Source organism: Platichthys flesus, chromosome 7 (genome assembly GCF_949316205.1).
Source record: "Platichthys flesus chromosome 7, fPlaFle2.1, whole genome shotgun sequence".
In the NCBI taxonomy this organism is placed as follows: Eukaryota; Metazoa; Chordata; class Actinopteri; order Pleuronectiformes; family Pleuronectidae; genus Platichthys; species Platichthys flesus.
Genome location: NC_084951.1, coordinates 3,564,175 through 3,582,749, shown reverse-complemented (window position 1 = coordinate 3,582,749; position 18,575 = coordinate 3,564,175). Strand labels below are relative to the sequence as shown.

The 18,575-nt window shown below is 43.1% G+C and overlaps 1 protein-coding gene across 3 annotated transcripts in view; it reads right to left on the bottom strand.

Annotated features, from left to right (window-relative positions):
* flna (filamin A, alpha (actin binding protein 280)) overlaps positions 1–18,575 on the bottom strand; it is a 46,930-nt gene that overhangs the window by 10,629 nt on the left and 17,726 nt on the right. For 2 of the 3 annotated variants that reach the window (XM_062391145.1, XM_062391148.1), the window contains exons 3-31: positions 17,245–17,496; positions 16,072–16,169; positions 15,075–15,222; positions 14,670–14,788; positions 14,500–14,577; positions 13,352–13,514; positions 12,990–13,190; positions 10,714–10,851; positions 9,598–9,724; positions 9,380–9,516; positions 9,069–9,265; positions 8,788–8,901; positions 8,477–8,620; positions 8,015–8,138; positions 7,435–7,595; positions 7,214–7,304; positions 6,375–6,544; positions 5,585–5,702; positions 5,093–5,205; positions 4,414–4,563; positions 3,969–4,287; positions 3,460–3,633; positions 3,190–3,352; positions 2,935–3,095; positions 2,345–2,512; positions 2,101–2,224; positions 1,758–1,914; positions 1,478–1,667; positions 460–483 (exon numbers count right to left, since the gene is read on the bottom strand). In XM_062391145.1, the coding sequence (XP_062247129.1) occupies positions 460–483; positions 1,478–1,667; positions 1,758–1,914; positions 2,101–2,224; positions 2,345–2,512; positions 2,935–3,095; positions 3,190–3,352; positions 3,460–3,633; positions 3,969–4,287; positions 4,414–4,563; positions 5,093–5,205; positions 5,585–5,702; positions 6,375–6,544; positions 7,214–7,304; positions 7,435–7,595; positions 8,015–8,138; positions 8,477–8,620; positions 8,788–8,901; positions 9,069–9,265; positions 9,380–9,516; positions 9,598–9,724; positions 10,714–10,851; positions 12,990–13,190; positions 13,352–13,514; positions 14,500–14,577; positions 14,670–14,788; positions 15,075–15,222; positions 16,072–16,169; positions 17,245–17,496 (4,323 nt within the window). The remainder of the gene's footprint in view (positions 1–459; positions 484–1,477; positions 1,668–1,757; positions 1,915–2,100; positions 2,225–2,344; positions 2,513–2,934; positions 3,096–3,189; positions 3,353–3,459; positions 3,634–3,968; positions 4,288–4,413; positions 4,564–5,092; positions 5,206–5,584; positions 5,703–6,374; positions 6,545–7,213; positions 7,305–7,434; positions 7,596–8,014; positions 8,139–8,476; positions 8,621–8,787; positions 8,902–9,068; positions 9,266–9,379; positions 9,517–9,597; positions 9,725–10,713; positions 10,852–12,989; positions 13,191–13,351; positions 13,515–14,499; positions 14,578–14,669; positions 14,789–15,074; positions 15,223–16,071; positions 16,170–17,244; positions 17,497–18,575) is intronic. The other variant, XM_062391147.1, reaches the window with a different exon arrangement.

Below are 18,575 nucleotides of genomic sequence, written 5' to 3'. Positions count from 1 at the left end.
TGATTTGTTTCAAATAGACACACTCCCTTGCATGCACACAACATTCAGCATGCACATTCCACAACCATGAGACCAGATTAAAGTTGGATGAGATCTAGTCTTGTTATTTCCATCTACCTGTTACCATTGACTCATGTTACCATCATACAGTCTCCATGTAGAACTTAAAGCTAGATTGCCAAAGTGTCATTCCACCATGCCATCCTACTTCCTGTGTTAGTCCATTAGTCTGTTCAATAAAAATGTAAGAGGGAAACAGAGAAACAGTTATGAATCAGGAATGGTTCATCAGATGGGAGGAAGAAAAGGGTTATGGAGGAGAAAAACAGAGGAGAAGAAGAGGAAGCGAGACACAGAGATGGGATATCCTAAACTGGTGCCACTATCCTCCATGCTGACAGAAAAGAAGGAGAAGGTAGAACAGCTCCTCCACATGACAAAGTCGTTCAGTAGTCTTACCTAAACCGTGACCGCCGATTGAGACTGATAATAGGTACGGTGAGAAGCAGAGGAGCGAGGAAACAAAAGTGACAAATAAAAGACAGTCAGGTGGGGGTGGGGGTGGTGGGAGGCAATAACTGTGCTCCAAACACTTGGATGAAAAAAATAAAAATAAAACTGTGACGGTGGAGTGTGAAGCAGGGAGGGGAAGTGGTGTGTGTATGTGTTTGTGTGTTTGTGTTTGTACAGCAGGGGCTGGGGGCGTATGACTGAGGAGCATAGCGTGAGGAACACAACAAACCAATGCATGAAACATAATGAGTTATGAGCAGCAGGTATGATAAGAAATAAAATCTAACTTTAGCACCTTATGGATGTTCGACTCGCTGAACCAGTCAAGTAGCACAATCTGCTGTTCCTAAGAACTGGTGTTGAGTCATGGCCACAGCAGAAACATTATGATGTCACAGTAATATTGGCCCTTGACATTTGGCTAAGGATATGTCATAATTAATTCTTGAGTTGTAGCTGAAACCGGTTTTGTGAGGTCAGTGACCTTGACCTTAAATAACCAAATCAGTTTGAGTCAATATTAACCTTTGTGCATAATCTGAGGAAATTCCCTCGAAGCGTTCCAAAGGGAAATAAACAATTATGTAACAAACCAAACAGCTGAAATATCTGTTGAAAATGTTATGAGTTAGGAGATTTTGATTGTGCAGAGACCTCCTGCCTTCCATGTGCATTAGAAGACGTGACTGTGTGTAACAATGCGGTCCAGGTCAAATATAAAATTCACACGTGAGGTAAAACAGCAAACAAGATGCAGTCCAACTAAAACTGTAAATGTGTGTTTTTCTATAGAGTGGTAGAATTAAAGAAACATCTCTGATGAGAACGAGAAGGGGGAGTTCAATCTTTCAAAACTTAAAAACATTTTATGTTGCATCTACAATTAGCAGAAGTGCTTTTAATGCATAGTACATTGTAAATTCCATGAAAACCACCTGCAGAGCTCTAACTGTCCTGTACGTACCTGTGACAGTGCACTTGCTGGCGTCTCCAGTGGGCAGAGCCCTGATACGGTAGGGTGAGTATGGGATTTCGTCCCCTCCGTACTTAATGAGGATGGTGTATCTGCCCGTCATGTCCGGTACATAGGACACCAGGTAGGTCCCGTCCTGGTTGTCTCGTATGTTGGCCTTCTTGGGCTTCCCCTCTGGGTCCTGCGGTGGGGTAGCATTACCAATATTTGAGAACAGCTATCAAAATATAGCATTTTCATTTTTGTATGTGCAGGATGTGCGAGAGCTCACGGTGATCTGCACTGCCAGCAGTCCCTCGCCTGCGTCCTTGGCATCAATGGTGAACTCGACGGGCAGAGAGGCAGGCACCCCGGTGGTGTTGAGGCCGGGCCCGCTGGCACGCACCTTACTGGCATCGTGGGTGGGCAGCCCCTTCACCTTGTAGGGGCTGATGGTGGAGTGGGGTGGGAGGGTGGTGGGGGTGGGGGGGGGGTGGGGGGTTAGGGGACAAGAGGAGAGACTGGTTGAACACAAACATGAAAACTGAAACGGAATGAAAACCTTTATGTTTGAAAATCTTGAACGTACATGAAGCTGTGTGTGTGTGTGTACGTATGCTGGATGTGTGTGTTACCTGCGTGGGATCTCCTCATCATTATATAATACATTAATGGAATAGGGTCCCTCTCTGGTGGGAACATAGTTGACTGTGTGGGTCTGGTCACCATTATCCACCACTTCCACAGGCTCCACCACACCTACCACGCAGCAAGAAACAGACCGAAGGTTAGTGCTTAATTCTTTGGGACTCCTTTTTTGTGTGTGACAAAACGTATGTGACAACCCATTGAAAGAAATACATTAGAACACACTCTTACCTTTTGGTCCTTGCACACGGACCTGCAGTGGGGCCACTCCAGCTTTGGATGCGTCCACTGTGAATGACTGAGGAATGTTGGCCCTGACGTTGTTGCCCAGGCCTGGACCCTGGCATTTCACCTTGGTACTGTCCACTGTGTCACTGACTGGCACAGAGAATGGGCTACCTGTACAGACAACACATCAGCAAAGTTAGAAATTGTTATTTCAACTTTGACTAACATTCTATATAGAATGAAACCAACTAATCACTATATAGTCAACTATATAGAGGACAGCCGTCTCTCTGGTGATTCTACTCCTTGTGATTCTTATAAAAAATATCCAAATTATCATGACGATAAAGACAGACAGGTCTATACTAAAATGTAAAATAAACACTTAAAATGTTTCCACAGGCGAACTTTGTTCTTGTTGTATGTCATAATCCTGTGTCAGAAAGAAAATGAGTAGTTTGCAAAAGTGTTTTTCTCTCTTGCTGATTAGATCACTGTATAGTCCTCTACATAGAAGTCCATATACAGTGAGCTGGGGGAGGGAGTGAGTGGGTGATATGGATACTGAATATTTTATCCAGCCGTGACAGTACCTTTGATTGGCTGTCCCCCATAGGTGACGTTGAGGTTGTATGTGCCAGGCTCGTATGGGATGTACTCAACACTGCAGCTGCCATCCTTGTTATCAGTGCAGGACATTTTTGCCTCAGATGGACCCTCCATCGCTAGACCAAGACCACCAGTACCTGCTCCCCTGCAGAGGGAAGTTGATATAACAAATGTGAGCAGGTAAAACATCAGTGACATTTTCCATCTTCCGAGTCACTGATTGGTTTCACTTCACTTACCGGGTCTCGACTGTGAACTTGTTGGGCTTATTTGTGATGCCGCCTTTCAGGCCAGGCCCGTGCACGCGCACACGAGCTGGGTCGCAGCCTTCAGTGACGGCAACACGGAACGGACTCTTGGGCGCTGGAGACCCGTCATAGCAAACCTCCACACTGTGTGGGCCTGAAACAATCACACACATAAAATATCAAGACAGTGACACGCTCATGTTGCAGAAAATCAAACTATGAACCCACAAAGTTTGCACAAATTATTACATCCATACTCACCCTCCTCATAGGGAGTGTATTCCACGTTGTAGATACCGTCTCCGAGGTCGGTGATCAGGGCGTCCGTGCTGCTGCCAGACGGATTGCTGATGAGTGTTTTGATGTGGTCGCCTCCAGCCTGTGTGAGAGCACGAGCATCCACAGTGAAGTCTGTGGTCGCATCACGGAAAACACCTAAAATCACAGGACAAGAACCATCAATTTGGCGATAGAGGCTTATATAATATTAAAAGAGCGCTCTTTGTTTTTACAAGCAGTTTTCAAACATGTGTTTCCCCCCTGGAATTACTTTATCAAAAGGTAACATGGCGACTATTCGTCTGCTATTTTGCAATACAAATGGATAAACAAAGGAGAAATAAGCACATTGGGGTCCTCTATTAAGTCAAACTTATTATTATTAGAAATAATAAGGACATTATCTTTACTACAGAAAATATAGTCACTATTTAAGATGCATATCAAACCACAGCTCGAGTATTTCAATCTTCTTCAGCAGGTTATCTTACCTTTGCCCTCCACTCCTGGTCCAAACACACGGACCCCACTGGCGTCGACCGCAGGCTCCACGGTGAGGCGAGCGGGGAAGTTGGGCACATCCTGGCCACCGTAGCGGATGGTGAGAGTGTACGAGCCTGGGTAGAGAGGGATGTAGGTGATGGTGTAGGTTCCATCTCCGTTGTCCTGGATGTGAACCTCGGCCTCTGTGCCGCTGTCTGAGATGATCTCGATGGTCAGCTCAGCGGGGCCAGCGTTGGTACAATCCACAATGAACTCCCCTGTCTCTCCGACCTTGGCACGCTCTAAACCTGGGCCAGAGCAGCGTACCTGAGAAGAAAGGTGACTGTGTCAGCTACAAAATTACTTTAACTAAGCTTTCCTGTTTTACATCATTTTCATACACACTATGGATTCATAACGGAGCCTGTCAGTGTGTCAGTAACAGGCACTGACCTTGGAGGGGTCTGTGGACGGGTAGGCTGTGGGGGTGAAGGGAGATCCAGGAATCGGAACACCATCATAAGTCAGTTCAACCTGGTATGGCCCCGCCTCCCGGGGGATGAACTTAACCTGACTGGTCTCTGGGCTCAACCCGGGCTCAACCTGGAACAAGAAGTATGAGCAGGATTTATATAATTCCCAATACCTGTTTGGACAGAGAGGTAGGGCCAAGGGGTAAGGGCTTTATACCCCTCCAAACTGAGATTTTTCTGACCCTCACTTCAAACGGGAAAGAGACTAACAAATATAATATTTTCTCAATTAATAAGGTTAAAAAAATTACAATATTGATTGTTATATCATAGTGTAATGTAATTTCAAGTATTACAGTTACTTTTTTCACAACATAAAAAAAAGAGACTGAAAGCGTGCTAGCGTTAGCACACTAGCATTAGCGTGCTAGCAATTTTTTGTATGCATGATGATCCTGGTTTTTCCTATAAATTCATGTCTCAAATGTCTACTCTGTTTACATCGACTACTACTGATGACATGTCGGTTTTTCATGACAACTACTGATGATGTGTTTTGACACCGTTTCAAGGGAAAAGATAACCCTCGAAAAACAAGGGGTAGGGCCAAGGGGTGAAATGGGATTGGGCCTTGTTTTCACCTGAATTATGTGTCATACCTTGCTGGCCACTGGTTTTCCTAACGGTCCGGTCACCTTGGCGGCGACCTTTCCCTGACCCCCAGCACCCTTCGATTTGACAGTGACTTCCTTGTCTTTGCCAACAGTCATCTCTATGGGGACAAACAGAATGCAGAATATTTGAAAACACACCAACACTCCTGATCCAGCTGGAAAAATATGTTTTTTGATGATCAAATTATTCAGTTAGTGAGTCAGACTACTGAGGTATCATGTCAGATGTTTTACTAAAATAATTTTGACTTAGCCTGGGATACTACTTTCTACCAAGATAAATGGACTTCAATACAAACAGGAGAAAATCTATAGGTTGACATAATTCTAACTCTGTATCCCAGACAAAATAAAAAACTTTGCAACAGCAACACCATTCAGCTCGAGTTGTTAGTGTTAAACATGAAATCCTACTACATGTGAAAACTGAAATTATATGGGGTGGAGGAGCAAGAACGTTGACAGGAGAGAACGTACTGTCTCCCAGCCCTGTGATGCTGATCTTGCTGAGGTCCAGTGTTGGTGCCACACCAACATTAAAGGGGCTCTTGGGGATGTGATCTCCCCCGTAGGTCACCGCAACTCCCAGAGGACCCTGGGGCAGGAAGGGGAGCAGAGATACACACATGTAAAAACACAGATTATGAAGTAAGTAATGGTTTACAGAATAAGCATACTACCACATTTTCATGTAGACACCACTTTCAGACTAATGGATCTCGGTCCACAAAAGCTATTTGGCTCTTATCAGTTTTTTTTTCCTGCGCAATACTAACACAGCTTAACACCTATTACGTGCCCATTCACTTACACTGGACATGCACATGCGTAAACAGGAAGCATTTGGTTTTTAGTTGGAGAATTGTAGCAGATTGCTCTAATAACATCTCTTCTCCTACACATGTTATCAGTTGTAAAATTGCAGAAAAAATGTTTGTGTAAGGGGGTCATGTGATACTAGCCTAGACTATTTACATGAGTGTCTGCGCCATTGTTTCCAATCTTCTCTGTTTTAGCAGCTCTAAAACTCCATAGTGTTGTGGACATAGGTGTATCCATAGCAGAGTTGATGAGTTTTCAAACGCCAACGTAGTAATTTGGATGTAGTCTTAGAGAATGGCCATTTAACATTGGACAATGACACGAGTGGAATTGGATAATAAAAGTTTTTTCCACCAATAACAAACTTTTCCTTGAATATGTGTAGAGACACTCAGAGTGAAGCTGGAGAGAGACTCGATGCTCATCACGATGGTTGGTACCTTACCTGCTGCACAGGTGTGTATTTCACAGTTTGTGTGTTGTCGTGGTTGTTGATGATTTCAAAGTCCTTGACAGCTTCTCCCTTTGTCGGGCCGCTAAAGTTGCAGTCCAGGTTCGCCTTTCCTGCGCCTTTAGTGCTCACAGTGAAGTGAGTGGGCTTGTTTAATTCAATCCCTGAGAGAGAGAGGCCATTCATTCAGTTAGTGAGAGTCTGACCCAGCGACTCTAAATAGAAGACATGACAGCTCCCAAAAGTGAAGCCATATGCACCTTGACTGCCCCCTTGTGATTGCCTATAGAATAGATCGTGGACCAAATAAAATAAATCGAAGTTTCTATAAAATCAAATTTCCTCAAAGATTTTTTATGCCATAGATGGTTTGTTCCAGTGTTCATGCTCCTTATGAGCTAAGTTTCAATTTGTTTGTGGCTGTTCCCTGCAGGTTTAAGTGCAAAATTCTGTGCAGGCTCCAGATGATGCCACCAGCACAAAATGACAGAGCCTTTATCTGTGATATTTTCACCTTTGTACGGTGGCAGAAGGTGGTGAAGCACCGTCCATCTTTATACAAAGTCTGTGATCTGAACGCAAAATAAGGTACCAATCGCAGCATTTCTAAAATAATTTCCGCTTCTCACACTCTTCTTTGTTTTAAGAATCCAATGGCAGTAAAATAGTTTTGGTCTCACAGGAAATAAGCTCTTTTGATTTCTTTTGATTTCCTGCAGGTTTGATTACAATAAACAGAAAAACTAGGACGTGATATGAGAATGGATAAAATAAATAACTGATTCAAATAAGTATATGTCACACTCAACAACCTGGTGAACAGGTGTTCTTACCACTGCGGCTGAGTCCTGGTCCCTCTGCCTTGACTTTGCTGGCATCATGAGAAGGATCCACTTTGACCCTGATGGGTGTCATTGGTATAGCCTGGACAACAACATAACAAAAATGCTGCATTCAAACACATATTTACAGATCATTTTATTATTTTATTACAAAATAAATTCTTCAGACCTTTCACATGCACATCCAACCAGAATGCCTGATTGAAACTCACCTGGTCGGCAAACAGAACCATGATGGTGTAGCTGCCTGCTCCAGGGGGAGTATATTTGACTGTGAATGTGTCGTTGTCATTCCGAATGATGTCAAAGTCGATGTCAGCCTCTGCGGGTCCAACCACTCCGGGGGCGCACTTGATTCCTATGCTGATGTCACCTGAGGAGATGAAAGTCATTATAAAACATTCATCATTTCAGCAGATGAACTGAGCCGTACACTGCAGCCATTTTATCACTTTCGTCTAAATTTCTCTATGAGTTAAGCGGAGAACTTTTTTTTCACAAAACCCCTACACAGAGAAAAAAGGTTTCTGCTGCAGTATTTCACTTTTTGGCCACTTGGAGGCAAAGGAACCAGTTACAGCACAGAACAGAACAGATGGTGAATAAAGCTCCATATTCACTCTTCTGTCAGCTCTGCTTTAATCTCTCATTTGCTGTGAGAGGCTCTCCTCTGTAGTGTACAAATGAGTTCTCAGAAAACTGCAGCTGATCATTTCACCCTGGAAAACCAAAACTGAATAGTTGAGCTGTAACACCAGTTATTAAGGATGCTACTGTTTTATGTGGCTTTACCTTGACCAGCCTCTGCGCAGTCCACAGTGAAGTACGTGGGCTCAAAGGCCTTGAGGCCAGTCTTGGCCACACCAGGTCCTGACACCTTCACTTTGTTTGGATGACAGCCTGCTCCAATGTTCATCTGTGGTAACGAAAAACAAATAATTTAGGACAGATAAAGAAACTTTTCGGATCTTATTGATGATCTTAGTGTCAATGCAAGGAAGAACCACTGGGAGTGTGTTTGTGTGTGTGTGTGTGTTAGTGTAAGTGTAGGTGTGTGTGTGTGTGTGTGTGTGTGTGTGTGTGTGTGTGTGTGTGTCTTGTGAGGACATTTTGGCTGGTCCATGGTTGTTTGAGGATTCAGACTTTTTCGGGTTAGAATTACGTTTAGGTTAGGGGCTAGGGAATGCAATATGTCAATGAGTGTCCTCACAACTACAGAGATAAGTGTGTGTGTGTGTGTTTGCGTGCACTCACCCTGAATGGGCTGTCAGGTATGTTGACTCCACCCCAGGAGACCATGACCGTGTGTTTTACGGGCTTACGTGGGGTGTAGGTGCAGTTGTATGTGCCATTGCCATTATCTTTAACCTGGACATCCATAGGAGCACCTTCACCATCCTGTGCATGTGTGGAAAACCAACGTTAACACTGATAAAACACTTACATGGAACAGATCTATATCATCAATGTGTGTAAAATATAAAGACAGATATGTCCAAGAGGAAACAGATTATACTACACATGTAGTACATTTCTTATCATATTCTGATACACACAGAAACTACCTGAGCCACAATCTTCAGAGGAGCTTTTCCTCCCTGCTTGGCATCGACTGTGAACTCTGTGGGCTTTCCTACAGCCAAGCCAGTGCTCTGAAGGCCTGGACCAAAGGCCTTAACCTGGAATAAACACATTCATGGTGCTTTAGAAATAATCTTCTGGATTTTGAGAGCTGTAATAAAAATCATCTAAAAAGAAGAAATTTTAAAACTAATATCAGTAAAAAATTGTCTGTTCAGCAGCAGCATAATAAATATACTGCATATGTCTATGGGCATGTGCCAACCTTGTCAGGGTAGAAGTCTTTGCCTGGTGGGTTGACGATCTCAGCCATGAAGGGAGAGTGCTGGATGTCTTCGTTGTTGCAGAGCACATGCACAGCGTACTCTCCGGACTCTGTGGGCCAGTAGCGCACGTCACAGGATCCATCTCCCTTGTCGTCACATTCAATTTTGGCCTGAGACGGACCTTCCACAGAGAAACCTGCCCAGGGAAAAGAAACAAAAATGGCTTACAAGGGCCTTTCAGCAGGTTAAACACTGGATTTGTACAAATACTTGTGTGTTACCGTGTCATCTCTCCTGCGGAGATACTTACCCAGTGTTCCAACGTTGTCTCCAACAGCTTCAACGACAAAGTCGGCAGATTTGCCAACAACACCGCACTCCAGTCCTGGACCCCAGGCCCTCACCTTCTGCTGGCTGGCCTCCGTACCAATTTTGACCTCAATGGGACTAAACAGAGCAGAGAGCAATGAGCTACAATGACAGATAGACTCCACCTCTGGTATTTGTTAAACATGAGCTAGTGTGTACCTGCGGGGGATGTGCTGTCCTCCCCAGGTGATGGTGATGATGTATGTTCCAGATGTGGTGGGGTAATAATCAAATTCATACACACCATCTCCGAGATCTTTCCTTTTACATGGCTCCTCCAGACCCTCTGTAAACACAGTGATGCACATTGGTATCGCAGGGGTTAATAACTATTTGTATGTGGCTTTAACCTAGATGAAGCGATTCTTTGAAGAAACGTAAAAAGCTAAAAACACAACAATTCATCACTTATTATCTTGACCTTTAGTGTTTTTTAAGAGTTTATCCTGGTCTGAACTAAGGGTCTGCGGACACAGGATGTCATATGTGTAACGATAACAACCCTTTGAAATTCATTCATTAAATATCAGAATTAACACTAAAACCATATCTGTAAACCATGACCCTCTGTATTTGGATCATCTAGCTCATTAAAACTAATGTTTATGAAATTAAGAAGTCCACCGTTGTGTAATTTCACTGGGTCGGATACACTCCGCTTTCTAAATCCATAAAATTTAAATAAGGTAAATACATATATTTGATACCAGAAGCAATATTAAAGGATCAGTGCCAAATAAAATTGATCAGGACATAAGTAATAAACACATTGTGAAGCATAGAGAACTTTGTCTTTTCAAATAAAATGTACATTAAATGTACATTGCTGCTTATATACACATAAACAGTCTATATATGCATTTATATGGATACATATATCCTATCATCCTGTGCCATTGCACCTTATTAAGGTACATTTCTACACAAAACTATATTTCCGTAGTGAAAAATGTATATTAAGTAGATATTCTGTATTTTTATTTAATTAAATTATTTTATTGCCTTTTATTTTATTATTCTTTTTATTGTCTGTTCTGGGCGTGGGATCGATAACATTTAAGTAGTTTTTCATGTTGCCACTAAAGGTCTTTCTGTGCTCCTACATTTTCATCACTGGAGCACATTTGTAGCATTAATGGGAAATTATTAATTCTAAAGTAATTATCTCATTTCGATTTCAAATCTACTTACTGTCTTTGAGGTTTTGCGTTATGGTAAGTTACCTCAGATGGAGAAGATAAAAAAAAGGACACTGATGTGTGCTGTTTAACTCACTCGGGCCCTTGATGGTGACTTTGAGCTCCCCGGTGCCGGCTCCTTTGGTGTAAACCTTAAAGTCTGCAGTCTCCTTCACCCTCAGACCCTTCGGCTGCAGACCACGGCCCTTAGCTTTGCAGAGGCTGGGGTTACATGCTGATGAGAGAAAGGGAGAAACAGCATTACTTAAACATAATGACCACAAGAAAGTTGAGTGGTGGTTTCAGTGGGGAGTGGAGGAATGAGTTGCAGGATGAATGATATGGAACCAAAACTGTATCCATCTGAGTCCAAATGGCACATCCATCAAAGTGAAGGGTTACTGGAAAGCTTTTGGTGCTTTTCAACTGTCCTTCCCACCTTCTGCCTACCCTGCACACCCTTCTGTGCCTCTTATCCATCCATCTTAGTCTGCAGACTGAAATCGTAGACCACAGTGGAGGAAGTGAGCCTTTATCTCCACACAGGAAGTGGAGTATTCTTCTTATCTCATCAAAAGTTTATAAAATGGTAGCTGCTGAGTCACAGCTAGACACCCTGCAGGAAGCAAAGGAAGTCCCGCAGGAACACTGGCTATCCAAAGGGGCACAAGATATTTTCCAGGGAGTGGACTACTTGGCAAAAAGGAAACAATGACATTTTATTGTATTAAATCCTATTTACACATCAACAAGCTTTTGTGTAGGTCTGTATACTTGGCAAAACCTCTAAAACCAAAGTAAATGCATAACAAATTATAATAAGGATTAACTTAAAATGTTAACATGTGCTTACTAATGGTATATTTATATATTTATAATAGATTCATTCTGCATTAACCATGAATATAGGCATTAGTTGTAACTTTAAAGCCTCATTAGAAAATGATAAACTACTTTGATATCATCCATATCCCAGTGTTTCTTTTTTAAGCATTCTGTGCTTTTGTCTGGGCTTGACACACCCAATGCAACTTTCATTTTTGTTTTATCCCTCAGAAAAGCTCAGTTCAAGAAAATATGAACCATGTTGTGCCGAAAGCCATATTTTAAACAATGCTGGTCATGCAATACAAACACAATTCTTTGAGGATTGTGTCATTGTGTAAACTTAATACCACAACTGAGCTGGAAGAACTGAGGCACTTGTTTCCCCTGCAAATACAAACAGAAACAGCTTGATGTTCTTCCATCTAAATGTGAGCATATGTTGGTGAATGTCCTAGTAGATTATTTCCTCATGCTGAAATCTCCTAATAAGGAAACATAGCATGGGGATGATTGAGTCATTTTGAGTTTAGAGCTTTATAGGCAGATAACACACACATAAAAAAAGCAAGTCTACACAGGGAAACGAGTCGCAAGTAAAGACCTGCAATTTCCCCAAAACAGCCATACAGAGCAAAGGATGAGTTGGTGAAAAATCCATAGATGCACGCACGCACACACACACACACACTACACACAGTGGGTACCCAAGAGAGATCCCAGGAAACAGGAAATGACAGCAGAAGGAAGAGGCTGTTCCATAAAGAGGACAGATACCAGCAGGCCTCTATTGAAGAAAAGAAGGGAAGGAGGGAAGGAGGGAGGGGAGGAGAGAGGACACAACATCCAGTAGAGAGGCATGAAGAGAGGGCAAAGCATTAGACACAACTGAAGAAGCAGCAGAGTGAGCAAATATTCACAATCTCATGTTACATTTACCAGGAAAAAATTGAGTAATGACATTGAGTAATGACTGTATCTCTGTCCACACAAGCACAAGCATTTAGGCTCCGTATCAGTTTTAATCAACGTTCATTTTAACACACCAGTAAACGCACCTCGGTCTCAATCATTGTCACAGTCTGCCTCTCATTGACTGTCTTACACTATCGTGGCAGTGCGTAGCTTCTTATCGTTACAGTGAGCACCAGCTCTGTCAGCGGTGGCAAGAACTGATTAAACCAGTCATATTAACTTGCCAGGCCATTAACATAATGTTATGTTTTTTGTATGGTTGCCCCCATTGACTTAATATATCATTAAAAAAAAATTATCTTTCGTGTGGGGCATGTCAATGCTTTTGGGGGCCCCTGTGGCCTCTCCTGGCCACAGGGGCCCCAAGCAGCTGCTTAGTTTGCCTATGCATTGGGTCACCCTTTGGTGTCGAGTGTCTACGTAATAGTTTCCGAATAGCTCAGTTTCAGCCCTTCTAGACTAAAATACCAACCCAGAGATTTAAAACTAAAATGGGGTCAGCAGCAGAGTTAATGCATTTTCAAAGGGTGGATATAGCCTAATACTGTAAAGAATTACATCTGTAACCCTTACCCTCTCCGACATTGACTGTGAAAGGACTTTTGCTGATCTGACCACCAGCGAATGTGACATAGATGGTGTGCGGTCCCTCCTGAGTGGGTTTGTAGGTGCAGCGGTGACTACTGTTGCCCTTGTCCTCGATGGTGCAGGTCGCTGTGTTCTTCTTGCCAGCAGGGTCCATGATCACCACCTCAACCTCGCCAATACCAGCACCTGAGAGAGATGGTGTGCCAATGATTAGACGCAAGAAGAGTCAAAGGTAAATTAGATTGTATGTAAAAAAATGCTAAAAACACACCCACAAAGATGATTCCATTTCTAACCCGATGGTAGTGGAGAAACCATACCTGCCTCACATGGTCCCTGTTATTTACCTGCGGTGTAGACGTCAAAGTAGGTGGCTTTGTTGGCGATGTTTCCTGAGGGCTCTATGCCTGGTCCCTGGGCCGTAGCCTTGCTGGAGTCTCCCTGAGCCATGCCAATCTCCACCTCAAAGGGGCTCTTAGAGATGTGCTGCCCTGCAAACAGCACAGTCACCTACAAAGCAGAAAGGAGAGAGTGAAGATTCCGCTCCCACTAAAAATGTATATTGAAGGGTCTGACTTTAACCACTACAGTGCAAACAGCACAGCCCCTAAAGCCGCTGTTTATATACAGAATGTGATTATTAATGTGAGTCAGTGTGGAAATAGGCCTACACAACAAAAACAATAGTTGGCGATGGAGTTTCTATACCACAGTGTGAGCACTTCAAACCAAATTACATTGCGGTAATGTGGTTACTGTCATAGCCTTGGTGACCATTGTGATCTGATCTCAGTTCCTCGCTCTACATCCAAATTATTACGTTCTTTTGTGATCGCGAAGACCTAATGATGATTATACCAGTTTTGAGTTTATAGATGTTTCTTAGAACAATATTTGTGTTCTGTGCAAGTGGTATAGAGAAAGAGAGGGAGTGGAGTCAGGAGGGATTGAATGAAAAAAAATGAATATGTGTAGCTACGAAGAAAGAATTTATTAATTGAAGTATTATCCTTATGTGGTGATCAGTGTTGATATTGTGTCGGTGGTAACAGACAAATCAACACTGATCACAACATAAGGATAAACTTCAAGCGACACTGAGAAGCTTTAAAAGATGCTTCGTTTATTATGAAATTGAAGCAGGTCAGCGACGTCAGCCGAGTAGTTGCTCCTTCTTTTTGTCTGAGGATGCATTTATGTTCCCACACCATTTCCATAAGGGGTCTGAGTAATCAGACCTCAGGCCGCCTTTGGGTGCGTTCAGAACTGAACTTGACCACTCGTTGATGACAGTATACCATACAGATCAATCACAGTTGCTGCAGAATGCTGTTGTGATGTTTAGTTATATATCTAGGGTTCCCATTAGCCCATAGCGTTAAGTAAATAGCTATGCTGGACCTATGGTGACGATCCAACACTGATGAATAAGTGGGTCTTCAGAGTCATATGACAATCAATTAAGGTCAGTCCTAAGCATTAAATATAATCTTACCTTGTGCATGCCTGTAACTTTAGGGATGTAGTAGATGGAGTAGGTGCGGTTCTTATCACTGTTGCCTGTCACTTTAGCCTGCAGGACAAACAATGATGCCATAAGCAACAAAAAAGAAAGAGGACTGTTTCTCATGAGAACCAAACACAATGAAGCTACCAGTGTCCCACCTCCTCTCTGTGTCCAGCAGGGTCCTCCACGTAAACCAGCACCTCGCCCATTCCTGCACTGATGGTCTCCACAGTGAACACAGCTTTCTTCATCACAACGTTACCAACAGGCTCGACACCTGCAGACGTCAGAGGGGGACGGAGAGTTGGGATATTAAATTTGTCCGGTGAATATATCGTGTGTGATCCTTGACTGACACAGAAGAAGCTGTGGGTGCCTACTTCATTCATGACTTTTAACATCTATGTCAACTTAAAGTCTGAGAGTCCAGAAGAAGCCACAGTAAATGGATGAGCTGAAATTGCATATAATTGCCAGCATCCAACCGCGTGGGTTGTTCTATCATGTATATGTGTGTGTGTGTGTGTGTGTGTGTGTGTGTGTGTGTGTGTTTTTGTGTGTACCTGGACCATAGGCACGGGCCTTTTTGGGGTTGAGTTTTGGTCGGAGAGGTGCACCAGGTTTCAGTTTACCCTTGGGGAACTGGGACAGGTAGGTCATGACTGAATGCTCGTCCACATTGGGGTCAACGATCTCTTCAGGGGTTATCACCTACAAGATATGGCAAAAGAGAAATTATTTCCAGCCTTAAGGGTACTTTTTACCTTATTTGCATAATTGCAAATGAAAAAGAAGGGATGCCACAGATGCACAGTGCTTGAATAGTTGTCATGGAGACATCTACCCACAAAATCTACTGAGTTGAGTTGTGATTTAGTGATCGAACCACAAGGCAACCTCTTCCTCTGCTCAGAAAGTACCTGTGGCAAACTCATTCGCACGAAGCAGCCAGCAGCAGCTCATACAGACAAGCTCATTGTCTGATTTTCACAGCCCACATAAACAGCAGGCACAGGGACAAAGCCAGTTTCATAGCAGAAGCAGAGCTGCAGGCGGAAACAGCGGAGACCACAGACCCAACTGTCAGCACGCTATGCTGTGCCAGCTGCCAGCAATGTGCCAACCATGCCAACACAACACTGTCAAAAATTCACAGGAGCAACACAACCCACAAACCAGCACTAAACACGACGTTTGGTAAAGTCGGTTTAAATACTCCATTATCAAATGGTTAACCTTTTATTCCGAGCAAATATTACAGGGAATGGAAAGTGTTTTAGTTACAGATATTTAAATATTATATTCTCTCTACATGATATCCAAGTTAACCTTGCTTTCGGATCACTTCGTCATCTCCATTGGCAAGGCAAATCGCAGCCTACTGAATATCTCAAGTTTGCTAACACTAGTTAACATTAGCCATAAGCCGTTGGTTATAGAAGTGTAAGTAAGATTTAAGCAGCATTCCCAAGTGTGTTACCCATAACTTTAACTTTATATTTGTACAAAGAATATTATTAATTCTTATATCTAGCCCATCTGTGAAGGTATCTGTTTTACCTGTGGGATGCCCAGCCAGTCGTCGGCCTGCTGCATGGCCTCACGGGCGTTGTCTACTGGCTTGGTCTGATCCCACTGGTCCCAGTCAGGACACAGACCTGCAGGAAAGAAAAGAGCCAGGTTGGGTTCACTACAGGGAGCAGCGGGAAAACAACCTACCATTTAAGTACAATCAAAGCATGACAATATAAAGAGATTTAAAATGATAATGGGAAATTTGTGTTTGAAACTGAGAAAAAGGAAAAACATAACAAATTACAGTTCAGGCAAATCAAAATCACAGTATGATGATAATCAGTTATATTTCTAATCTTGCTTTTTGTCAGGCTAGGTAAAAATGCAGGACATTTAGTAAACGTGAACTTCACTACACACAGAAAATGAGAGGTTCTGTCTAATTATGGGCTCTGTGTTAGCACCAAGGCTGCAGCATTGAAGACCTTCAGCAGATAAAGGGAGAATTCAAAAACAGGTCTAATCTGCATTTGAAGGTGAATCTGCAGTAGTAAGTAGGTGTGAGGCCATGTCTGTGTCCCTGAGGCTCCTTAATACGTCTGCCCTTCAATTTCTCCGCTGCATGTTGTGATAGTCATTGATTATCATACAAACACTTCCTGGTGATGTGTCTGTATCAGCAGTTTAGTTTTTTTCACGAAACTGACCTAAGTGTGTGTGCTGCTACTTTTGCACACTGCAGGGAAGTCTCTGGCTAGAGAGATGTAAGTGCTTTAGTTGGGTCCTTATCTGTTGCTCAAGGCTGATGGTGATCCACAGGTATGCCAAACATCCCGAATATGTAAACAGAAACCTCCTGTTTGCCTCACTTTCCCTCACCTTCATCTCTCCTTGCCTGTCTCTTCTTCTCCTACTTTAACTGGATGGGGGGAGGGGGAGTTCAGTCCTCACCCTCCTGGTCAGCTCTACATCAGCTCTGCCCTCAGCCTTTGCTCCCACACATGAGAATTACCCTCTTATGTTTTCCCTGACCTGACCTCAGATCTGCAGCTGTCTATCACTGGTGTTTGTGGACAAAGAATGTTTTTAGCAATCAATCCTTGGCTGAGTTAAACATATTCTCCACTGAAAAACACAAAACATGTCCCAACCATCCTCTGTAAGACAGAACCACAAGGATGTTCTCTAAAAAACACACACACGCACGCATACACTTACCTGGAGCACAGCTGTCAACTAGGGCCCCCAGGGCCCGTCCAGTCTGCCAGTCTCTGTTGAAGTTGGTGATGGGAAGCTCGGGCAGTTTGTTCTGGATCCATCCCAGCAGCCTCTGCTTAGGTGTCTTCTGCCTGCCGGATTCTGTTTCCTCATCCTCATCCCACATGGGCATGGAGATGGAGTAGTGCAGGATCAAGGTCCAGATCAGACCCAGGATGAGCTTCAGGTTCCCATCCACGATGGCTTTAGAGTCTGGAGCCCAGAGGAAAAATGAGGAGGATTAGATTTATGATACCATGCTGTCTACACAGAAATCTGCCATCCAGATCATCCAGACGTTTTTTTTTTCTTTTATATGCATTTTAAAGGGGAGGTAAGATCAGTTCAAAATGAACACAAAGAAGGTAGATGGCATAGCACTGCATTAGAAACATTTCAGAGGAAGCTCTCTTGTTAGATTTTTTAGCTTCTACGTCTCTTCTCAGAGTCTCAGAAGTGAGAATCTGATGATCTACGCTTTAAACTTCACATTTCCCCCAGGAGGACCTCCGTTATCGGTTATCTAATGTAGATCTTTAAGGAGGAGGAGAATGCATACCCAGAAATCATAGACCATACTTTGGTCTGGAGAGAGAGAAAAGTAGTTTAAGTTGACGTCCAATGTGGTACTTCATGGTCTTTTGTAGAGATTTCAATCTGGATTCAAACCACTTTGTGTGTTAAAAGCTATTTGTCTAAGGCTACATCAATACAACTAAATGTTATTAGTAGTACGAAATGATTTCGGCCATTTTCGCTTCGTATCAGCTTCAATCCACGTCCATATTAAAACACCTGAAAATGCACATCACGTAGCCGCTTATTTAAACTGGGCATGTGTGTGCTGGTTACAACAGGAAGATATGTTGCTCAAATATTAGCTCTCCTACTCATGTAAGTAGAATTTAACTAACAGCTGTTAGCAAGACAAAGGATCAGCTATGCTTGTAAGGGATTATCCAATGCTGGTTCTACACTCGTAGCAAATGTTAGGATCTGTTTTCTTCTGGAGGGGGGTCATGAGATAGGAGCCCGATGAATCAGCGATGGCCACGTTGTGACGCACCCATCCTTCTCACTAATTGTGCTATGGGGAAAGAGTTTGGATAATTATTACATTTAAATAGGTTTATACAGATCTTAACACACCAGTCCATTTTGGAACAGAATGACACAATGGCACATCTAGTTATACGTCTGGTTGGTCTAAATTCCATCTGAGGCATTCGTCAGCGTACAGATAGACCCCACACACTACTGCGGAGGAGAAAGTGATGCAACCAGAAGCTAGC